Here is a 24,677-nt window from a genome sequence, read left to right as displayed (position 1 = left end):
GGCAACTTCCAGAGGCCACGGAGCTCCCACTATCTGCTGTGAGGCTCCGTGCTGGGAAGGAAATCTCTTGCCCTGTCTGCTGGCTCCTCGCCTCCCCTGGACCTGCTCTTCCAGCAGCACAGGGGCTCTCCAGTGACCATGGCGGGTCTTCAATGCAGGCTCGGTTCCCATCATCCCACCCAAATGGCTCTTGTCAAAATCATCTTTGTGGCTAGCCCCACATACTGCCAGATCCTCCTGTCACTTGGCCACTCAGCAACACCTGAACACTCTCACCACTCCCTCCTTCCAGGGACCTTCTCTTCCTTTTACCCAAATCAGAGATGGGTTTAACCAATCTGGTGAAAGACAGGACCCAAGAGGCTCCTGTTCACACTCAGAGATGGCAGTAGACTGACATCTCCTCCAGTCATTATAAAAAACAGAGCTAAAGGAACAAGCATGACCACAAACTCACCAATGTCACTACCCTAGGACTTTCTTACATGTCATACAGGTGACCGTGAACCGGAAACCCCCACGTGCCCACAGTGGGACAGCACTTGCCAATGACCGCGCCATACAGGCCTTTCCAGAGGACAAGGCCCGAGCCAGCCAAACGCCTGTGTCCTTACCACACTGGCCATGTCTGTGGTTTTCTTAGGGACGTTGATCAGGTCGCACTTCTTATTCGCCGTTGGCTTGCTGTCCAGAATGTTCTTCTTGACCACCTTGAGATCCCTGTTTTTGCCTGGAATGTACCCGTGCTTCAAAGAGATGAGGATGGGATCTGCGTTCTTCCCTTCAAACCACTCTTCCGCCTCCAGCGCAGCCTCTGGCCCCGCCGTGTCAGGATACAGGTCATCCTGGAAAAGGTCGGACTACAAGAGACATTGAGGGAAACCCTTAGGGCAAGGAAGAAAGGTCTGGGATTTTTTATTTTAGTTTTTTCATTTTTTTTAAAACATGGATTGTCTAAAACACTGGGCACTCACCTTCCTGGGGACAGTCATGATAATAGGCTCACACTTTCTCTCGTGAAGTTTGAAGAATCTTCAAAGGGGAAATAAAGGCAAAGTCACATTAAATGGAATAGGAGGCTGAGTAACAGGATTAATAACTCCTTTTCTACAATGCTGTATCGGCGATAAAGTGATTTTTTATCCATCACCTCATCTGCTCCCCCCTAGGAGTAGGTAGAACTTAGTGTTCCTATTTGACAGATGAGAAAACGGAAGCCAAGGGTACCTATGCTGGGAAATGGCAGACTGTAGACAAGAACCACAAACAGAGATCTATATAGTGTGATGACAGTCAAATTCCAATTATCTGGGGGCAGATCGACTGCGGTAGAAATAATAGCAACACTGATAATGCTTCACTTGTGAAAACATTACCATGTCAATAGACAGAAGAGAACACACATCTGCTAGAGAGTATCTACAGCCTAGGTACCAGGTCTTAGCCAGCTTGTGGTGGTTGAACGCTTGTTAAGTATGATTTTAATTTTTGTCTTTGCCTGTCCCACTGCTTTGTAAATATGATTTTTAAAAGGAAAAGAAAACAATCCTAGGAATTAACATTCTGGCATCCAAACAAACCACATCATGCATAGTACTCAAGAAAAACGTGAAATTATCCAAAATATGGGAAGAGTGGGAATGGAAAGCAACTTGCACTGTAACAGGGAAAAGTGGTGCAAATATCTTCTGAGTGGGGGAAAAAAGGGATACCATTTTTATTTGCCCCCTACAACAAGACTAAACAAACCAGAAACTACTTCTTCTATGATGACCCTGATAAGGCCAAGGGGCTTTTTTTCAGTCAAGATGGGGAATAATCAAAAATTCTCTCCGAAGCTCTGGGTAAGGGACGTGGCCTTAGTAAGCATTTTGGCCAGATCACCAGTCAAATGGCCAGCGTGCCAGGGTGGAATTAAGCGTAGGTGTACGTGCTACTGGGGAAGTGGCCTCTGCATTTCAAGAGTTTAAGTCAGAAGACATACTGCCATCTCCAGTACCCAAAGCCAGTGGAATTTGTTTCTCCTGGAAACCTGCAGCCTTTGGCACTTGGAAATGGGTAACATGATCTGGGCACGAATCTTGTCGAGACGGCCTGGAAGAGACGTTGCTCCAGTACGCCAGGGGAACAGAAGCCGCGTGGAGCTCAGGTTGGTAAAAGTGTTTGTGCCAAACCTGTCTATTCACACTTTCAGCCAAACAGAGCACCAGATAAACCAAAAACATTTTTATTTTTAAAGTCTGACTTAATGAAAACTCTGCAGTGAGCATAGTGGTGATTGAACTGAGTTTGACTTTCAGCTCTGCTACTACAGCCCCTGAGGGTGCGACAACTTCACCAAGCCTCAAGTTCCTCTTCCATAAAATGGGGATAAAAATAATACCTACCTCACAGGATTGTGACCAGAAGTAAAAGAGGTAATCCATGTAACATATTTAACACAGTGTCTGCCATAATAAATGCTCAACAAACACTTAATAAATAGAAAGTGTCCTGAATAATTGTGCTTTTAGTTTTTTAAACTTTTGGATGACAGTACAATACCTGTGTTCCCAAAATACCAGATATAATTTTAAACTCAGATTCAGTCTATCGTGAACCACATTTTGATTAGTTTGGTTTATACCACAACTTTAAATTATCTGTGACAGTTTTCCTCCATTACACCAGCTATTTTTTAAAAACCCATAGAGGTAAATATAAAAATTCTTTTCCTTTTATTTTGAAAGATGTAAGTATCAATCCTTTAATCGTGTGACCAGAACATCAAACTTTTAAAAAGTCCATATAAACACAGTCCTACACAAATGTGTGGTAAGGCCTTATCTCTGATAACATGGTGCTAGCTATTCCACTGTTTGAAATGGTCAGTGGTCCCTGAGTCTCATGGGGTATCTGCTGTTGACCAGCATGAGAAAAAAGCCTGTCCTTTAGGAAGCCCACAAGCATTACAGCATACAAATTTTTTAAAAAAATGCGTAGCACAGAAAGACAGAAATTATATATAACACTGCTGAACTTTCTAAGTCAAGGTAACCCATCACCCCAATGATGATCTTAGTTTAGAACCAGTGGGGTCCACAATCCAGTTTGGAACTTGGTTCTTCCCCTGCTAGAGCAGGAAAATCCACTCCTTTTTCCAGCCCTGAGCCAGGCTCTCCTCTGCTTGCCCCCCAGGGAACACTGGCCACAGCCTCAGCTTGAAGATAAAAGAAGGTTTCACCATTTCACTAAGTGTGCAGCACACCTCCAGCTAGGCTGCTTAACTGCTGCACTTCCACGGTACAGGCAGGAAACGAGATACTAATTCCACACCACACACAAGGGGAGAAAGACTTGGGCATTACAGAATTACTTGTAGCTGTCTTGCTCTGGTCCTACATGGATGGCATAAACAATTGACATACTTTATAATATCGATTCTTTACCTGGCAATCTCACATTTATTAACATCGAGTCCCCTCTTGGGCATGTAACCCATCCCTCTTTGAGGCTCCTTGCTGCTGAATGTGTTGAGGTAGTGCACATACGGGGATTCATCCGTGATCTCAAAGTAGCGGATACTGCTGTCACCCTATAAGAAATCAAAGGCAAGTTTGTGTTTGATGTTAACTGAAACACCTGGATTGAGCGGCGTCTTTCTCCTCTATAGACCCAGCATTAGTTGGGACCCCACTTCAGTAGCCGACCTTTTCTTCCTCATTAAGAGGCTTGCCTAAAGCCTGTGGCAGTTTCTTTGCCTCTCTCAGGAAGCCCTCACTACGAAACGCTAGCATGCCCTTCCAGTGCTCTCCTTGGCCTCCTACTGAAGGCTCCAGTTATACTCTCCTGAGCTTAGACACAAGGCCAGGGGTAGGACAAAGATGTTAATGCCTCTGCCAAACAACCACATTGCTATTCAACCTCAAAAAACAAACAAAGACTAGGAGGACTGCTGCGAGTGCAATTACTGACTGAAGCATTCATCCACTGGCACAGTGCAGCACCGGTCACAGACTCAAAGGCACTAATACCAGGCACTCAGGTGACAGTAAAAAGTGAGATTTTTCTAATTAAGAAACTCAGTTTCAGTGAGAACCTGTTAATTTCAGAAAGTAGTGCCATCTCATCGCAATGTATAAAATTCTGATTATCTGGCTTAGAATGGTTCTCACGATTTCCGTTTGTCTCAGTGACTTCAGATATCTAAGGCAATGGAAAAGAAGCTAAACATGTATTAGTCATTTTCTGCATACCCAAAATAATTTTCCACCTAGTGTTAGTAATACCTGGGTAACTGCTCATTGTGTTTGTTTTGATGCCGTCAGTGGCAACAACGGTAAGGTGCATGTACTTAACAGCTGTTAACATCAGTAAAATGACTTCCAAGGAAACAGACAAAATCTCAGTTTCTGAGGAAATGACCTGTAAGGACAGACAGCAGGTCTGGAGCACACTCAAGCAGCTATGAAAAGTAAAACATCACCCGCTTTGCACAGCAAAGGGCTATCTCACAAGTTTGAGGAATACATCAACAGCTCCATTTTTATTAATTCATTTATTTCAACTACTAAAAGCTCTAAGCAAAATTGAACCTACAGAAGAATAAGGTATTTTGAAGTTACCACCTACAAAAATGAAATAATAATAAAGCTACCAACCTTCTAGTTAGAATGAGAGCAAAAGACAGGAGGAGTTTGGTGTGGAGCCTTCTTGTAATAGCTGTCACCCTGACACTTTAGTCAGGCCACATGCCTTCCAGCCCAGAGCCCGAACACTGAACTCCAGGAGTAACAACCCTCTGGAGAGTCTCTGAGGTCCTCAAAAGCTCACATCCACAAAGCACATTCTCTGTACAAGCCCATGGCATGAGTATTCAGTACATAGATGTCAGTAGGGTTATCTGACAAATTTCAGCATGAGATATGGCCACCTGGTTATTCATGTCATCCCTGATATCAGTTCGGATAAATCTAAAGTCACCAATCAGGTAGTACCGTTAGGTGAAGACATGTCCTCTTTTTCTCACCAGACTTCCCTGAGTGAAGCACTAGCCCTAACACCTCAACCCAATCCCTACTTTGGTCAAAAGTACTGAACACGGCATGTTATTACCACACAACTGGCAAGCTGCAAACAGTCTACTCTGAAGACCTAAAACATACTAAAATTATCTGTCCTTAGCTTAAGACACACACACACATACACACACACACACAAAATTACAAAAATTTAAAAGATACAGTATGTTGCCCATCTTTTAAATCTTGGTAGGACAAACTTTTCCTCCTACAGGATTAAATTCACCATCAAACATCAAAATTGCTGCTTACCTTTCCGCATAAGTAGATGATGCTGGTGTCCGGGTCATAAAAAGGCAGCAACACTCCATTGCTAGTGTCCATTTCATGAAGAGCGATGGGTTCCTGCATATTTTTCTGGGAAAAAAAAATATATAAAAAAAATTTTTTTAGATATATAAAATGTGTATGTGTGCATACATTTTTAAGATGAATTTTTATAACCTTATTGTACATTCTTCTGTCCCTAATTGAGCCATTTTCCTAGAATAATGAAAGTTTGAACATTGCACATACAACATTCATCCATGTAAACACCAACAAGGATATGAAACGGGATCCAACCCCCTGAGAATTGTGCTGATTTGACAACATAATTAATGTATCCATTAGTGAGATTCCATGACAAAGATGAAAGGGCCCTTCTCCTTTGTGACTATTTTCTTTTTTAAAAGTACTTTTTTATTATAAAATAAATATATGTACTTCATAAAGATCATCTCATATTCCACACTTCTGCACCCCAGCGGGTGGCAGAAACTATGACAATTGAGGTCTATTTCTTTCCAACACATGTGCACAATACAGACTGAGATCACATGATGTATGCAGTTTAGTACTTTTCCCCTACTTATGCTAATTAAGTCATTTTCCCCAGCATGACTATTTCGATTTAGACATTTGAGCATATTCTTTATGAAATATAAACAAGTTTAGAACTTATTTCCCAAATCTAAAACACTGGATTTCTTGTACATTCTTCTTAAAAAATATAGTCAATATAGATTCCTCAGGAGTATCGAGTACGTTTTTGAAATACATTTACCATTAAGTCTTCAGTGAGGATAAGAACTTCACATCCACATCCAATTTAAGACAAGTAGGAGTTTAGAAAGCCACGCTGAGAATCCTATAATCTACTTACAACCTGAAAACCCGCTCAGATAGGAGAGAAACTCTAGAGAAAGCGAGCAGAAGGCTGGGAAGGGGCGTACCGGATTCCAGAGCGCCAGCTGCCGCTCGCTCATGCGGCTGAAACCAGTGGTGAAGACGTTGCCGTCAGCCAGGAAGATGGCTCTCATGGGTCTCGCCCCTTCGTGCGCCTTCTCCTTCTCCTGGGAGGGAGCGAGCAAAAAGGCACGTCACACACCTCCAAACTGCAAAGCAGGAAAGGTGAGTGGGGAGACTCGAGCACAGGCCCGACCTCAGACCCACACGCCCTTCATGCTCCCCTGGAGGGTGTCAGTGTTAGCCGTCCCTTCTCCCAGACGAGGGAACATAGACTACACCACGTGACCTGGGCAAGGCCCCTCAGCTAGTTGGCAAGAGCACCAGGATTTGACTCAAAAGCCTAACTCCTTCCACCACATCCCGCTGCAACCCAAGTCCACACACTGCAAAAATAAAACACATGAAAGGCTTCTGCCAAATGTTTGTTTCTGGAGAGGATAATAACCTGAAGGTTGGATATACCCTACAATTTCTACCAATATCACAGCACAAAAAGAAGCCTAGTCTAGTTAACCCCTTCCTTAACCTCATGTGTTTAATTAGTAAGAGTGCACTAGTGGTAACCTTTGGAATATTCTGGGTGGATAAAGCACTTCGTATGGGGCTGTGCAAGTCCGCAGTGCTCAGTAAGCACCAGCCAGGATCACTGTATGGCCCTTTCGAAGAAATGTTGCCAAAGAACCACCACATCGCAGGGAGGCCTCAGGGTGTGGCTCAAGTGAGATGTTCTTGGAATCGACATTTGCAGTTTCAACCCTGACTAAAGACCCAAATGTCCATCTTATGTCAGGATGTGTGATTTTATTGAGGCCCAGACTGGCTGGCAGAAACAAGACACTGAGCTGATGAGAGAACCTGCTGCATCTCTGCAAAGCAGATGAAACTCTAACAGTTGTTTTTGGAACAGGGTGGGGATCAATTAATCGTTATTCAGGACTAAGCCATGAGATCAGGAATGCAGCTAACTGGTTTAGCTGATGGAGACGTCTTAACTCTTAAGGACTCTAGTGAACTGATAAAAACTATTTCTTTGTGAAAACTGGCAACCAAGTGAGAGAAGACTTGCGTAAAAGCTGGAAAGGTCCAACTCTGGAGAGAAGTGTGCTTGGGGAGGCAGACAGAAGCCTGTAGGAGCCTTTTCTTATTCACAGCAGGTGTCTGCACACAGCAAGGGCCCACTCATCAGTACTGCTGCCTGCCTTAAAAAGCAGAAAGTTCACACTCGCTGAAGTGCAGCAACTCCTGGGGTTTTTGTCCTAGGAATACTCACAGCAACGATCTCCTGTTTCCTGGGATCGATTACTCTCACTTTCTTGTCTTTGGACGCTGTGCAGATCAGACTGCCATTCCGGTTCCAGCTCACATTGTAAATCATGTCTGAATGCATATCGTCCAAGTTTATAAGGGCTTCACCCGTTCCCACATTCCAGATGATGATGGCATTATCACAGCCTAAAACAAACAAAAAACCATGTCCCTCAAAGATTAGAAGCACCTGTACAACAACACAGTCAAGAAAACTAGAAATACAATGAGAATATACATGTGTGTAGAAAAGAAGGTGCTGATGATTAGAGGCCTTACTAGGAGTTAAAAACCAAAATGACAAAAAAAAAAAAAAAAAGATTTACATAAAAGAAATAAAAGTATTAAAGGAAAAACACAACTTGTTAATCTGGGTTCATATGAAACAAACAACTATACAGAAACAAAGCACTATACCAAACTAGAATCCTATGTTTTTGTAAAGAGTTAACTGGGCTGGTGGATCCGAGTGTTTTCAAGTTTCCTTTTCTAGTAAAACAAGCATCAGAATGAATACAGCTTATTTCTTTTCCAAAGGAACTAAAAATAAAGGGTTTAAATAACTGTTTAGAACACTCAACAAAAACTTTGGGTGGCAGGTGTTCAAATCAGTGGGGCTGTAAGACATGGCGTTGGTGTATTAAAGTGTAGTAAGTTACAACAAGGGGAGGGAAATACGAGCACTTGGCCTGTTTGCTCACAACAGATCTTTATCTTTAAAAGGGAGAAAATAGGCCAAGACCATCCTGATCGTGGTGAGCAGCCTGAGCTGTAATGAAGTAGGCACGCAGATTCAGAAACTGATCCCCAGGAGGCCCACAATGTCCACTCAGCCACCACCCTCAGCTTGTCAACTCCATCCTTCCTTCCTTCAAGGGTCTGCCCCAAACCCCCAGGCCTCTTTAAAAAGAGGTACCACGCGTTGTTTCCAGGACATTAGTTCAAGAATGGCACAAACTAAGGGAAGGACAACCTAAAGGTGAATTCTTGCCAATAAAGCAATTTGCGTTTTGGAAAAATTAGCTACTAACACCCAGAATACCTAGGTTGCCTAAGGGCTACAAGTAGGAAACAGGAGAAAAACCGCATAACAGTATGAAAAGTTAGAGCTAAACTCTGGGATGAAGAATTGACCCTTCCTCTGCCTCGCTCCTCTCAGGCAAACAGGCAACTCCAGCCAGGGTGGATGGGTCATGTCATCTTAAAATATGCAGAACACGACAATCACCCATCCTCCTTCGTTAGTCAAAGGGAGAACAGGGATCAGCTGCTACTGTTGCCCTCTGTTTAAGCTACATGAGAAGGTAGCAGGAAATTTTCCATGGTGGAATTCCACCTCTGGAATTCTTTTTCTCTCCCTGTCAGACAGGTTCTGAGTGGAACATCAGAAAGGTTCCCAAATATGGTCAATGGGGATTATAGCAACAGTATCCCACAGAGTGTCCTTTTTGAAAAATGGTGCTTGTGTTCTAGGTACCTGGCATTAAATATTTTATTTAACTCCTTGTAAGTCATACGCATCTTCTATTCCTAGTTAAAAATTAAACTGCCTACCTCCTCTTTACTGGTGGGGGGAAAGATCTTTAAAAATTCTACCAGTAACATTAGTATTGCTTTTTTCATAAACTAATTTTATTAAAGTAAAATCTACATACAACACACCCATTTTAAGTACACATTTGATAAGTTTTGACTCATGTAGCCACTACCACAACCAAGATATAGAACATTTCCATCACCCTACAAAGCTCCCTTGTGCCCTCTATACTGGTTTCATAAAAGAAAATAAAATCTCAAATTCTGGGCAAAGGAAAAGATTTCTGTAAGATAAATTTAGAAACTACTCAAGTGGGAAACCAGTAAGAACACTAGGACTCAGCCACAGGGTTCATTACCATCAGAAACAGTATCAGTGTCCAGGAGGGAACTGATTAAATAAACTGAGGTATATCCAGGCAATGGAAAATCATGGAGTCAGTAAGAATAATGTGGGAAGAACATTTAATGGCATGTTTAATGAATACTTAATGAAAAGGATCACAGGGTGTCACTCAGTGCAGAAAGCAGGTCACATGTAGTGTGTGAAACCAGCTCTGTGTGTGAGGTGTAATTTACGTACACACACAGAAATATCTTCTGGAAAGAAATATCAAAACGGTAATAATGATCTACCCTCTGGGTGGTGGAATTACAAGTGGTTTTTATTTTTTTCCCTTTTGTCTATATGTTTTCTATAATATATATGCACTACTTAAAATGAAAAGTATTTTTTTAAAAGGAAGGCGCATATTTGCCCAAATGGAGATCACCCCAAAGTTGGCAGCAACACCAGAGAAAGAACCCAGGGCTTCTGGCTCCCAACTGTGGTTCTGGAGGGCCTCAGCAGGAACCATAAACCTGCTGAAATTACAGGCAAAAAAGTATGTATCTGTTCGCTTTTCAAAGCAGAAAGCCCATAGCTTTCATCAGATTGTCGGCAGTGGCCTTGAAACACACACTCATACACACACACACACACACACACACACACACACACGTGCGTGCAAACACATGTATGGGTTGGGGAAGCACTGCATCTCGATGCTCCTCACCATGGTTTCCTAATAATCTGCTTCAAAACTGTATAGCAAACAATCAAAACGCTTTGCTGCCCCCCCCCCACAAAGAGCCGTGAGCAGTGAGGGGGCCAGGCCAAGGCCAGGACTGCTCAGCCCCTACCTGCACTGAGAAGCACGTTGCGAGCCGTCGGATGCCAAGCCACAATGCCGACTCTCTTTGAGTGGCCTTCTAAAATCACCACAGGTTCAGTTAGGGAGAGGGTGAGTCCATTTTCTGGGATCTGCCATACCTGTTGGAGAAGAAAGAAAAGACAATCCATATGAAAGCTATCGCCTTTCATTATCACATTTACCGTGGCCATCCAGTTTAAAGTCTTTACACAAACAATATACAGTGATATTTACATAAAAGGCAGAATATTGTGAAATGACTGTGGTTCAGTTGTTTTGAAAATGTAATATGATATTAAAGGTCAAGATATCAGTAAGGGCTATAAAGCGCTACCTGTCGGCTTTTATTTAATATTATTTTAAATTCCTTGTTAAGTTCAAAACTCTCCAGTTAGAAGCATGCAAAAAATTGAAAGAAAAATACAAAATAACTGAAGCACTCATGGAACGAAGCATTGGAGTAAAAACTCTTAGCTAAGTCCGTGGTTCTTGAGGGGACGGTGCAGTTTTTAAAACATTATTTTCTATAATTTTACATTTAGAAAACGAAAATATAATGTTTTTGTAACACGTACTATAGAAAATAAGCCTTACAAAAGAAAATAGATTGGACCTCATCAAAACTAAAAACTTTTGTGGTTCAGAGGACACTATAAAGATAGCAAAAAAACAACCCACATAATGGGAGAAAATACTTTGCAAATCATATACCTGATAAGGGACTTGTATCTAGAATAAAGAACTTTTGCAACTCAACAATAAAAGGACAAATAACTCAATGTAAAAATGAGCAAGGAAACTAAACAGACATTTCTTCAAGGAGGATATACGAATAGCCAAAAGGCCATGAAAAAATGCTTGACATTATTCATTACAGAAATGAAAAGTAAAACCACGAGATCTCACTTCACATCCACCAGGATGGCTAGAACGGAAAAGACAGATAACAACAGGTGTTGATAGGGATGTGGAAAATCAGAGCCTGTGACACTGATGGTGGGAATGGAAAATGGTGCAGCCACTTTGGAAAACAATCTAGCAGTTCCTCAAATGATTAAACACAGAACTACCATATGACCCAGCAATACTTCTAGGAATAGATCCAAGAGGAATGAAAATAGACATCCACACAAAAACTTGTATATTGCAGCATTACTTATAATAGCCAAAAGGTGGACACAGCCCAAATGTCCATCTACTGATAAGACCACACATTGTAGGATTCCACATATGTGACATGTCCAGAATAGGAGAATACAGGGAGACAGAAAGCAGATTAGTGGCTGCCCAGTGTTGGGGAACAGGGGAGGGAGCTGATAACTAAAGGATGTGGAGTTTCTTTTTGAGATGATGAAAATATTCTTAAGTTGTCTGTGGTGATAGTTGTACATATCTGTGGAAACTCTAAAAATCAGTGAATTTGTACATTTTGAATGGATGAATTCTATGTGAATTATATCTCAATAAAGCTATTTTTTTTTAATCCTCTTGACTGGTGAAGACATGCAAAAGATTCGTCATATCCTAACTGGGGACCTGCCTGTGCAGCAGGAGGAGAAAGGCATAGGGGAAGTATCAGAGTGGAAGGAATAAGAGATTTTATGTTTAACAATGGAAGACAAAGGTTTTAAAAGGTTAAGAAATAGAAACACCCTCTAAGAAGAAAAGGACTTAGTTACAGGTAAGCTGAGTATCACCAAGAACCCTACAGAAGACTAGATATTAAATAATATTTAAATTTGGGGAAAAGCTGAGGTTTAAAACAATTATCTTCTATACGAAGATTAAAATAGGTAAATTTACCATCAAAAAAAGATCTTAAGGAACTAGCTCATGAAAAACTTAGAACCTGCCAGTGAGAAATCACTGGCCAACAGTGGAACAAGTGAGAAATAGAATTTTCCTTTGTGGGGATTTTTAAGGAGACAAACAACTGCCTGTTTTCAGTTGCTTAGTGGAAGGCAGAGACCTGGATTAGATGAGTGTTTAAGGTTCTGCTCAGTTTTGCTGCCCTGCAAAAAAATAAGAAAATTTGCTATCCTGAACAGTGGGAAAAATGCATGAGTTGAATGATTCATCCATTTTTACAGTTAAATTCTGCCCAGGCTAAATATAACTCCTTAAGCCTGCCTTTTGAGGACCCAACCTTGGGACATCACCTAGTTTCTCCTGAACTCCCTCTTCATTCAGCAAATTTCAAATAAGGCAGGTGTGAACAAGCATGGAAGGCAGAAGTAAGATACCCCACCCTCTCTCAGACCACAACCTCTCCTTGCCAAACAGACTTTGAACTAAGCCTCTCTTTCCCTTGGGAGAGTGTGGGCATCCACTCCTCCCCCAGCATTATATGCCAGCTTTCATCCTGATACGTACTATTTTTATTCAAGGGTTCATGATTAGTAAAACAACTACAAATTTAACTTGGCTATGTGAATATAAAGCAGGACTGAAATTTTGAAAAGAACAAACAGAAAACAATGACTACTGATTTGATCAAAGCATGAAGTCGACACAGAAACAATTATGAAATGGGACATGAGTGACTCAACAGGAAATGCATTTTGCAAGAATTCTGACCCCACTTGGAACTGAAAGAGGGGTAATACCACTTGCCATCTCCAGATGGCACCCTAACCACAGACTGCTGGGTTTTCCTGCAAGAACTGTAGAACCTTCTGTGCCTAACTCCAACCACAACTAAATAGTGCATTTTCCAAATCCCTAATGAGGCGTGGAGTGATGGGAGGCTTTGGTTATAATCAGCATCTCCAACCTTAAATGTGAGGGCGGAGGCAGAGCTCATAATGGGACTTCACATTTTCCTTTCTCTAGCTTCTCCTCCATCCATCTTTTCCTTGGACTGAGAGGAAATTTTAATGATGAAGCAAAACATTTATTATGTAATTTTTAAAATGAGGAAACTCCCTGTTCCTTCTTTACTTCATTTTCAGCAGATTTCATGATTCGCTCAACTAGGTTTATGCATTGGACACAGGCACTGCCCGTTTTACTCCCTTGGGTGTGACTCATTCATGGAGCACATTTACTGAATATGCCACTGTAAGGCAAGTCTGATACGGGGTGGCTAAATACAGGCCCTGCTCTCGAGAAGCTAATGGTCTAACAGAAAGCAGAGAGTTCTATTAGACTGAAGATCAAAGACAGCAAATACAAGTGATGTGATGCAGAGGGTTAAGAGAGTGGGCTCTGGAGCCAGATGGACCCTGGTTCAAATCCTGCCTGGGCCTCTTACCCTGATGATCCTGGGCAAACATCACTGTGCACAGAGGAAACATCAGTACCTGTGCCTCCTGGGGCTGCTGTGAGGATTAAGTGAGTTAATCAGGCCCTTAGAACAGAGCCTGACACACAAATCATGCCCCCAAATGTAGAGAAGTACAGAGCAGTGGTTAAGAACATGGCCTCTAGCCAGACTGATGGTTCAGTTCCTGATTCTGCCACGTATCAGTGGTGCAGCCTTGGGCACACTCACCTAACTTTCCTGGGCTTGAAGTTTTCTCTTCTATAAAATAGAGATAATAATGAACCTGCCCTCAAATGGGGTGATTTGATTTGAGGACTACCATGGTGACATGAATCTGATGCATTCAGAATGATGCTTGGGATGAGGCAGATACTCAGTAAGTGGTAGCTATTGTTATTACTTGTGTTATGTTATTCACTAGGAACCACGTAGGGTAACCAACGCTATGCTGGCATACGCTGAATGCCGAATAGAAACTCAAGTGTCATGAGGTGACCTTCTTGCTAACCAAGCTTGGTCCACCCAGGAGGGCTCCCTGAGGAAATGACCTCTGAGGATGAACAGGAGTTAGGTAAAAGGAAAGAAAGGGATGAGGGAGGAAGGAAGGAAGTTGAGTACCTAGCTTCAAAATAAAAAACACATGTGTACAGCAATTTTCTAAAAAGTATATGAAGCATCTAAACAATGTCCCAACGGTTTGGGATGAGGGGATTGACGGGGCAAAGGCACCAGAGTCAAAACAGCAATGCCATAGGCAAGAGGATTGCAGTGGGAGGAGGAAGTGATTAGAAAAGTCTGTGAACCAAGCTCTTGTGTCTGCTGGTAAATGTACGTGGTGGTGCTCCCCACGTGGACCGCGGAAAGAGCAGGTAAGTCTTTCCCCACTGAGCACAGCACACACATGCTCTGGCTGGTGCCCACAGGCTCCGCTCACAGGCCTGTCATGATGTAGCTCTCTGCCCTTTTTAGGGCTGTCTACTACTTCTGGGTAATGGCCTGCCAGTTTGGACTGAAGAGGTCTTGCTCCTGCAGCTCAGGGACAACAAGGAACAGAAGTGCCACTCGGCACACGTTCAGTCTTTTTGTGTGTAATCTGGGACACTGGCTGGGGTGTCAGAAGACACAGGCTCCTGCTGGAGCTGGGGCGCTAACTGAACATGTTAGCATTAAGAAGGGATTTCACTTCTGGGAGCCTCAATTTCCTTGTCTGATACTTGGGATATCTGTGCTTACTCTGGAGTTACTAGAAAGGTCATATCTGAAGCACTACCCTAACAGGAAAAACTACTACTAGGGAGAAGAACACAGGCTTTGAAGCTGGACAGATCTGGGTCTGGCCATGCCCTTTATCAGCTGTGTGACCTTTGACAAAACTGCCACTCTAAGTTGTAAAATGGGCCATACTCCTGCCCTACTGTGCTGTTACAATGATTAAATATCATCACGCACATAAAAGCTTAAAATAACTTTGGGAGGCTAAGGCAGGCGGATCACTTGAGGCCAGGAGTTTGAGGCCTGAGCAACATAGTGAGACCCCGATTCTACAAAAAACAAAAAAAAAAAGGAAAGGAAAAACAGAAAAATTAGCTGGGTGAGGTGGCTCACATCTGTAATCCTACCACTCTGGGAGGCTGACGTAGGAGGATTGCTTGGGCCCAGGAATTTGAGACCAGCCTGAGCAAGCATAAGAACTCTTCTCTACAAAAAATTTAAAATTAAAAAAAAATTAGCCAGACATGGTGGGAGGCACCTGTAGTCCCAGCTAGCTACTTGGGAGTCTGAGACAGAAGGATCCCTTGAGCCCAGTAGTTTGAGGTCGTGGTGAATTATGATGATACCACTGCACCACCACACCACTGCCTGGGCAACAGAGTGAGATCTTATCTCAAAAAAAAAAAAAAAAAATTAACTTAAAATAGTGCTTGGCAAAAAAAGGTCTACTGTATGTTTATCATTACTTTTCTTGCTGTTACTATGACCACTATGACCCCACATATTTCTAGGTCTGAACATCAAGATTTCTTGGAATGAGTCTTATCTGCAAATGAATATGGCACTGCACCCAACTAATTAACACTAAGTAATTTACACCCAAGATGTCATTTGTATGAAAGCTCTAGTTTATGCCTAGGCCAATTACCACAGTGAGAACAGATTTGATCTTCATGTAGACCTGTTAGCTTTTCTCTGCTCCAAGGTTACAGATAGGTACTCTAACACCAATCAGCTTTCTTAAAAACACATACAGTGGGCATCTCAGCACAGCAGGGACTACAAAAGTTATCCCCTCTCCCACTTTTTTTTTAATTGTCAAATAAAGATGTGTATTTCTAAAATTTTCTATTTGGACAAGACATTACTATGGCAATGTTTTGTTTTGTTTTGTAAGAAAGGACGAAAATGTAATCAGTCCTAAGGGCTCCCAGATGAAAAAAATGAATAAGTCAGTGAAAACCCATTGTGGTTCAGGAAAAAAACAACTTTAAGCACATGTTCAGAACTACTGTATCACTGGCATCCTTTTCACATGTGAAACTCTGGATAGGGGGGAAAAAAAGACAGCTCAGGAGAACAATTCCAATAAGAAAAAAAAAAAAAGGAAAATTAAGAAACTTAGGTTTCTCTCAAGTAGTAATTTAAAGTACAATTAGTTTAATGGTTTTATTTTTGAAATACAGTGCAAATTTAAAGCACACGCTAAGTGTTTCCAGACACTGCTTCTCTATTTTAATCATCCATCATGAACCTGCTACTGGGTTAGGCACTAGAGTTACAGCCATAAAAAGGGCTATTCTCCCCAAAGGCCATATTTTTAAAATGCTAAGGAAACCAATTCCAAAGGGAAAATAAAGTGATGATCTTAAGAGACAGGAAGAGACTTACAGATTGGGTAGCAGCTGCAGAGTAGCACAATCCCCTACAGAAACACTGACCCAGTAACCCCACGGGGTGGCATGTCAGGTGTCAGGACATTCCTAAATGAACCATGACACCAAGAGCAACACTAGGTTTGGGAAAATCGAGAACTGAGTGCTGGCTTTGGATTTGCCAAGGTTCTAATACTCACTGGCAAATGGCCCAGATACAATCTGTACAAATGGAAATAATATGGGGCCCTGCTGAATGACTGAGAGGAACCACACGTCACTCCCATTTTTTATTTCATGGCAAAAACTATATTAGGAAGTATTACAGCTCTTTTTAAATCTGTTTAGCAGGGCTTTTTTTTTCTAACTGAAAAACCCTGAAAAATTAGGGAAATTTATGATGGAAACAAAAATGAATAAGATAGGGAGTTTATTGTTGTTGATTTCTGCAGAAGAATAAAGCCGATTTGGAAGAAGGGGCAAAGTGTCCACTTAAACTTAATCATTTGGGACCATTCAGGCCATACATATACGGGAGACAATTAAGATTATCATGTCTGCAAGATCTTTCCATCCCCCAGGCTCTGGAAGAAACAATTACACAATCCCATTGTTTAAATTAGCCATTTTTTGCATTTGTGTTTGATTACTACCCTGCAGATAAGGAATAATGTTGAATCAACATCATCCGATAAACTTAACTCGGCTGCTCTTTGTATTATTTAAAGCACTATTATTTTCTTAGAGCTAAAATTTCCCCAAGTAAAATACGTAGTAGCCACAATCCTAAAACTCTCTATGTGAAGATATTGTTGAAGAAAAGAACCAAAACTTTAGAAAACCTAGGAGCAAAGTGTAGTTTCTGGGAGTAGGATTTACATAACTGTGGTTTGCTGGTATGAAGCATTGCTTCAAAAAGCAGTATAGGAAAGGTAAACTGTCTCAGTATAATTTACTTTTAGGCTGCTTCAAGAAGCCACCTCTAAAAGATGGAGGAATATACCTTAAGACTGGTATTCCCTCTCCTAAAACTGCAAAGAGACATCATTGTCACAGAATCAGTGCTCACAAAATTAACAAATCAATGCTTAAATGCTTAGTACTTAATGGATTTATGCTATAAGTAACACAAAAAGCAGTTTTTTGAAAGCTAATTTTATCCCTTTTACAGTTCATTTCATAAATTGGTTCTAATATATTTTTCTACCAAATATCTGTTAAAGGTAATCTTGCTGCTATGAATCCACTACAGATATACATCAAAACCCATTACAAAAAATAGCTCATTCTATATTTATAGCTTCCGTTTGCTCCTCTCAATAGGCATTATTATTATACCTCCATTTTATATGTAAGGCATTGAAGCTGAGAGCATTTCAGTGACCTGCATGTGCTCAGAACTCCTAGTCTCAGGCTCTTCTTGGTATCCTCCCTCTACTCTACTCTACTATACTATACTATTTGCAGCTCATGAGCTACTACCAATAACCTAGGCTTAAGAAAGTACAGAAAGCTTTTCTGTTTGTGAAAAAAAAAAAGGGAGGGGTGTTGTTTGAAACCATTTGATCTATCCTACAGTGTTCTTTTACCTTTAGAAGAGCAAAGTGGAAAATAAGGTATTAAGAAGCAGGTAGGATAGAAGATCAAATATTTCTTTAAACTTTCATTTCAACTGCTAAGCTGTAAAAACTTCAATTACCCCAATAATAACATATGATTTGAGGGACATTAAATGATTAAAGAGTGATTTAAATATCAGTTCCATACTTAAGGGTTTAAAACAAATTAGAAGGATTTATCCCAAAGCATTATTTAATTTACAAAATGGTCACTCCAGCAACACCAATAAAGGCGCAAACATTAGAGGACTCTGAGAAAATGGTGACCTCGGTGGCAGCATAGTTTTGGGATTTTTCCCAAGTCCCTCCATAAAAACACAGAGCAAGCAGATAATAAAACAAAACAAAACAAACTCCAGAGACAATATTTATAAAAAAAACTTGGGGATAACCCCAAAATGCAAGTGGGCAGAGTCAAACCAACAGCCAAATGATCTATACCTACGGGGAACCTGGCAGACCTGAGAACAGCAGGCCAATCTGAGACCAGCAGTAGAAACGGGGACGGGTTTTGCCCTCTGCAATAGCTGCTGAGCCAGAGGGCCTGAAATAAAAAGGTCTGGAGGGGCAGAAGCAATCTACACCCAGCACTCTCCAGACCACCCAGAGAGGGCTCCCTTCCAGGACAGGCCCTACACTAAGGAGAAACCCCAGGGAATGGAATCAAATTGGAGCAGGATAGAAATAAGACGGACAAAGGAATGAGAAAGGCCAAATAAAAGCAGGCCAGGAAATCTCAAAAAGCAAGCCACCCTGTTTCTCAACAGTACCTGGAGATGGCAGAAGAGGGGGCTCTGAGAAGTTAGAACAGCTATCTGAACCAAGCCACCTTCTAAAAAGCTTGGGAAATCTAAATTCACACAAAAATAAGCAAAAAAAAAAAAACCACAAAGCCAAATCCCCAAATTACTATAAGAAAAAAGAACAAAGAACACAATAATAGCACTACAAATATAAGAATGCTAAACAGATATGCTCAAAAGAGATAAAACTATAATATACTATTTCAAAATGAGATAGAAGACACTAAGAAAGTGAAACAGCCTTATTACTGATATGAAGAAATAATTTAGTGGTCTGGACAGAAGATCAAACCAGCTGTAACGATCCCTTAAGCCAAAGCTAATTCAGAGCAAGGCCCCAACTCTCTTCAATTCTATGAAGGCTGAGAGGTCAGGAAGCTGCAGAAGAAGAGCCTGAAGCTAGACGAGGTTGATTAATGATTTAAGGAAATAAGCCGTCTCCATACCATAAAAGTGAAAGGTGAAGAAGAAAATGATGATGTAGAAGCTGCAGCAAATTATCCAGAAGATCTAAATAAGATCATAGGCTACACTAAACAACAGATTTTCAATGTAGACACAACAGCCTTATGTCGGAAGAAGATGCCATTTAGGACTTTCGTAACTAGAGAGAAGTCAATGCCTGGCTTCAAAGCTTCAAAGGACAGGCTGATTCTCCTGTTAGGGGCTAATGTAGCTGGTGACTTTAAGTTGAAGCCAATGCTCATTTATCATGCTGAAAATCCTAGGGCCCTTAAGAACTGTGTTAAATCTAGCCACAGTCCCAGCTACTCCAGAGGCTGACCAGGAAGATCACTTGAGTCCAGAAGCTCATGACCATACTGAGCAACATAGCAAGAACCCGTCTCAAAAAACCCCCCAAAGAACAAAAACAAAAAAACACTGTGCTAAATCTACTCTGCCTGTACTCTAGAAATGGAACAATAAAGCCTGATGACAGTAAATCTGTTTGCAGCATGGTTTACTGAATATTTCAAGCCCACTGTTGAAACCCATTGCTCAGAAAAAAGATTCCTTTCAAAGTATTACTTCTCATTGACAACACACCTCATCATCCAAGAGCTCTGATGGAGATGTACAAGGAGATTAAGATTGTTTTCATGCCTGCGAATAAAACATCAATTCTGCAGCCCATGGGATCAAGGAGTAATTTCAATTTTCAAGTCTTATTATTTAAGAAATACATTCCGTAAGGCTACAGCTGCCATAGATAGTAATTCCCCTGATGGATCTGGGCAAAATAAATTGAAAACCTTCTGGAAAGGATTCACCGCTCTAGATGATATTAAGAACATTCATGATTCAGGGGAGGAGGTCAAATTATCTACATTAACAGGAATTTGGAAAAAGTTGATTCCAACCCTCATGGATGACTTTGAGGGGCTCAAGACTCCAGTGGATGAATTAACTGCAGATATGGTACAAACAGCCAGAGAGTTAGAAGATGTGACTAAATTGCTGCAATCTCATGATAAAACCTGAATTGATGAGGAGCTGCTTCTTGTGGATGAGCAAAGAAAGTGGTTTTTTGAGACGGAATCTATTCCTGGTGGAGATGCTGTAAACACTGTTGAAATGACAACAAAAGATTTAGAACATTACATAAATTTAGTTGATAAAGTAGTAGCAGGGTTGGAGAGGACTGACTCCAATTTTCAAAGAAGTCCTACTGTGGGTAAAATGCTACTGAACAGCATCACATGTTTCAGAGAAGTCTTTCATGAAGGGAAAAATCAATCAATGTAGTGAACTTCATTGCTGTCTTATTTTAAGAAATTACCACAGCCACCCCAATCTTCAGCAACCACCACCCCGATCAGACAGCAGCCATCAACATCAAGGTTCAGACTCTCTGCCAGCAAAAAGTTTAGGACTCACTGAAGGCTCAGATGATCGTTAGCATTTTTGAGCAATAAAGTACTTTTTAATTAAGGCATGTACATAATTTTTTAGACATAATGCTATTGCATACTAATAGACCACAGTTTAGTGTAAACATAACTCTCATATGTATTCTTATTTGTGACTTGCTTTATTGCAATATTTGCTTTATTGTGGTGGTCTTGAACACAACCCATAATGTCTCTGAGGTATGCCTGTATTCTACAGGTATGTCTGTATTCTGAATTTGAACTGAAATTAGGATGAAATCACAAAGCATCATATCTTTAAATATATATGCGATTTCTAGCCTCATTTACTTGACCATTAAAAATAATGATCATCATGGTAATAATGACCATCCCCAGCACCCAGACTGTGACCTAGAAATATCATTTTCCATTAAAAGAAAGCAGGGCTTCTGAAAGAAATAGCTAATTCTGAAAGAAACAGTCCGGGCAGAGATATCCAATGTGAGCCTGAAACACCTTAACATATCAGACAGCAAGAAAGCTATTAAAGACTACAAATGTCATTTCAAAGCAACTCAGGAACCTTGAAGAGGTTCCCATTGGCAATCTGAGCTTTGATGGACTGAAATCCATCAAATATGTTCAAATCCATATGTCACAAATGAAAGGAAAGGGCAAAAAAACTAATTTCGTCACCTTCTGAGGATGACAGAGAACCAATTCATTATCTTGAAAACTGGGTAAATAAAAGGAAAGAATCAAGCATTTAACCCGCTTTCCTAAATGAACTATGCTTACTGAGTAACTAAATATTAATAGTAATCAAGAGAGAACGTCATCTGATAAAATTTTACCAGTTAGAAATTGCAAACAAAATGATAGAATTTACTATCACCATTTTACAACCCCTAATGAATTACAGAACCTAGGCATTGAGCACCAATAGCTGCACAAATCAAAAAGACCAAAAACCAGATATCATGACATCTCGTGCCTCCTGATGGAAGAAATTGACACTAGCAATATAGTGAACACATTTCGGGATCCAGCTGCCAATTTACGAGAAATCTGGAGGACCGAGGAGCATGTGGAACTGCACCATGAAGGTGTAATAAGTAAAATGCAGATGGCCTTTATGCAGGATGGGGCACCTGGAAAGGGGGCTGGGAAAGTTCTATTTCTTGACCCGGAAGGGGTGGTTCACAAGGTGTTCATCTGTAACAAATCATTTAACTCACTTATTTCACTTAACAATTTTGTGTGTTTTTCTGTGTGTTTTATAATACAAAAGTTTTTTTAAAAAAGTATAATATGACCAGTAACACTGGGGGTGGGGTGGGGAAGAGATGGGTCAAGGGTCAAACCTGCCTCTTAGAAGACGTGAAGATTCTCAGTTTAAGATTCTGGCATTGAGTCTAAATAATATTCCTTTCCGTAAGCAAAATGTATCTGCAGCCATTAAAATGGTCAATTTAGCAAAGCACATTAATCGGAACAATTTCTTTTAACAGCAGCATATTTCTTTAATATGCTTTGGCTGCCAAAACTATGAGATCACAGGAGGAGACATCCTCAGCCAAAAGCCCATGAGGAAAAGTGGGTAAATGTTTAAATGACACAGTTTAGGAATTAATTTGTGTTTATGTAAAATAATTTCAATTAATAAAGCCTTCCAAACAATGTTTCAGTCTACACACAATGAAGAGGAAACTAAAAGTAGCATGGTTCTCCGAGCTCTCTACCTGTCATGTGTGAGACTACTTACAAATTAATTAGGGACTATCTTCACTTATTCCCAGGGCAGCAATATTCTCATCTATGCTTATGCCTAACCTTTTCAATGTATTTTGGCTAGTATTAAAAACTGATCCAAACCAACAATCACATTTTAAAGCCAAAGATGATAATCAAGAACAAAAACTTTACATAAAAACGTACTCCAAAGCCTGGTTTCATATACAACCTACTTTTGGAGTCTAAACGAGGGAATGTAAAGAACTTATTTTATCTTTCCAGTTTTTTGTTTGCGTATCTTCATGAAAAGGACTTTCTTAACCAGGTTCCACTAGACAGAACATACCTTTTGAAATTATCTTGGAAATAAGCACTTGCCAAAAATCTTACTATCTCTTAATACCTGTTACATGTCTCTTTTGGCATCTTACTTCACCATCATATACAGTTTGTGCCAGCAATTATTCCTCTCCTTTTCTGGGGAGGTCATATGGTCAAACAGTATTCATTGAATTATTGGAAAGTCATTTTACTTTCCCTAAAAATCATTCCACAGAGTAGATATCAACGGCCAATAAGTACATACACATATATACACAAAAGAAGAAGAAAGACAATACAGGACAACCCTCTGATAGAAGGGCTTATAAAAGGTTTATCTGTAGTTAAATTTTAACGTAGTCCTATATAATCCAATGGACAGTCAAAACTGCTACGACTTTCTGCTGTTTAAGCCTACGCGCGCGCGCGCGCACGCACGCACGCACGCACGCACACACACACACACACACACACACACTTCTGAAAGCAGCAGGTGAGTCTCGCTGGCCTGGCCTATGTGCACGCAGCACCCGGGGAGCTTACCATAACTGTGCAGTCCTCCGAACCGCTGGCAATGACCTGATCGTTATGTGGGCACCAGTCTATGTCCAGCACTGGTCCTGTGTGGCCACATACTGTAGGGTAGGATTTGTCAATTCGACCAGTCTGAAAGAAGACAGAAACAAACCTATTATGTAGCACCAACATCATAGAGTTTAAATGTTTTCTCAGGTTCATTTCTCTTTTATAACCTCTATCCAAAACTCTCAACTGTCTACATATGACGACATTTGTATTAGTCAGTGTCAACTAGTGAGACTGTAAACTTTCATTTCTAGAAAAAGCTACTACCAAGCACACTCCATCAAATTACAAAGATCTAAATTTCTACAACCACAAAGATTTTATTTAATCAACTGCATTAACAGACATAGCAAAAGAGAATATGTCTTTTTATCAAAATACAATTCTAAAATAGCCAAATTATAACTTATAAGGATGTTTTTGCTGTATAAAGAAACAAACAGAAGAAACCCTGAATCTTGGTATTCAAAATGTGAAATATACCTCTCAATACAATAAGACAATACCCTTGAATATACAAGTTAACGGTCTGGAAATGGATGGCATTGTTAAAGTAAAAAAAAAAAAGTTAAGTTAAAAAAAGAAAAGCTTCAGTTATTGCTTAGGGGCTAAAGGGCATACTATACTATAATGCCTCAGTCTCTCCACTGCCTTCACTCAGCAGAAATGCCAGACAGTCCAATTAACACCAACTTAGACCTCACCCATTAGCCAGTTCCACATCTCGTTAAGAATAAAATGTGTAATGCTGGTCATAAATAGCCACCACAATTTGCTTATGTTACATATTTGTATCTAACAAGACAACCCAGCTTATCAGACCAATTTTGTGTCAGCTGAGACCACTGCCAGTGTAACAACACGTGGATAAAAGCTATTTTGTTTTCTAAACAAGTTAATGCTGTTCATGCTGAGGTTGTATACGCTCTAAGAGCAGGTGAACAAAAAGGAATCACCGCAATGTATAACTGAATCCATTTGCTGTCATTGTTGCTCTCTTAGTATGGCCAATCATTCTAACACTGGGCAGGCCTCTTGGCAATTTTTCAAGATCAGTAAATTCTATGATTTCTCTAATTTGACTTGACTGTAGAAATCTCTAGAGAAGCAGTATGCTAAAGTGCAATGCCAGAGGCTCTGGAATCAAACAGATGTGGGTTCAAATCCAGCCTTTACTGATTAAACAGCAGGTAACCTTACACAAGTCATGTAATCTCTCTAAGCTGCGGCTCATCATCTGTAAAATAGGTAACAATAATACTGCCTCCTGGGATTACTACAAGAATCAAATGAGAGAACGTTTTTA

General features: G+C 40.6%; 1 protein-coding gene and 1 non-coding gene across 2 annotated transcripts in view; one reads left to right on the top strand and one right to left on the bottom strand.

Moving 5' to 3' along the window:
• The window catches only part of CORO1C (coronin 1C), a 71,278-nt gene that overhangs the window by 2,816 nt on the left and 43,785 nt on the right, over positions 1-24,677 (bottom strand). Inside the window, exons 3-10 of the mRNA XM_045534623.1 lie at positions 23,330-23,452; positions 10,314-10,443; positions 7,561-7,742; positions 6,275-6,394; positions 5,313-5,417; positions 3,429-3,574; positions 975-1,032; positions 615-860 (exon numbers count right to left, since the gene is read on the bottom strand). Of these exons, the coding sequence (XP_045390579.1) occupies positions 615-860; positions 975-1,032; positions 3,429-3,574; positions 5,313-5,417; positions 6,275-6,394; positions 7,561-7,742; positions 10,314-10,443; positions 23,330-23,452 (1,110 nt within the window). The remainder of the gene's footprint in view (positions 1-614; positions 861-974; positions 1,033-3,428; positions 3,575-5,312; positions 5,418-6,274; positions 6,395-7,560; positions 7,743-10,313; positions 10,444-23,329; positions 23,453-24,677) is intronic.
• On the top strand, positions 16,774-16,836 carry LOC123626325. The gene has a single exon (XR_006730810.1). It is a non-coding gene; the product is annotated as a U7 small nuclear RNA (small nuclear RNA).

The sequence above is a fragment of the Lemur catta genome, chromosome 21 (genome assembly GCF_020740605.2).
Source record: "Lemur catta isolate mLemCat1 chromosome 21, mLemCat1.pri, whole genome shotgun sequence".
Lineage (NCBI taxonomy): Eukaryota > Metazoa > Chordata > Mammalia > Primates > Lemuridae > Lemur > Lemur catta.
This window is presented reverse-complemented; position numbering and strand designations above follow the sequence as displayed.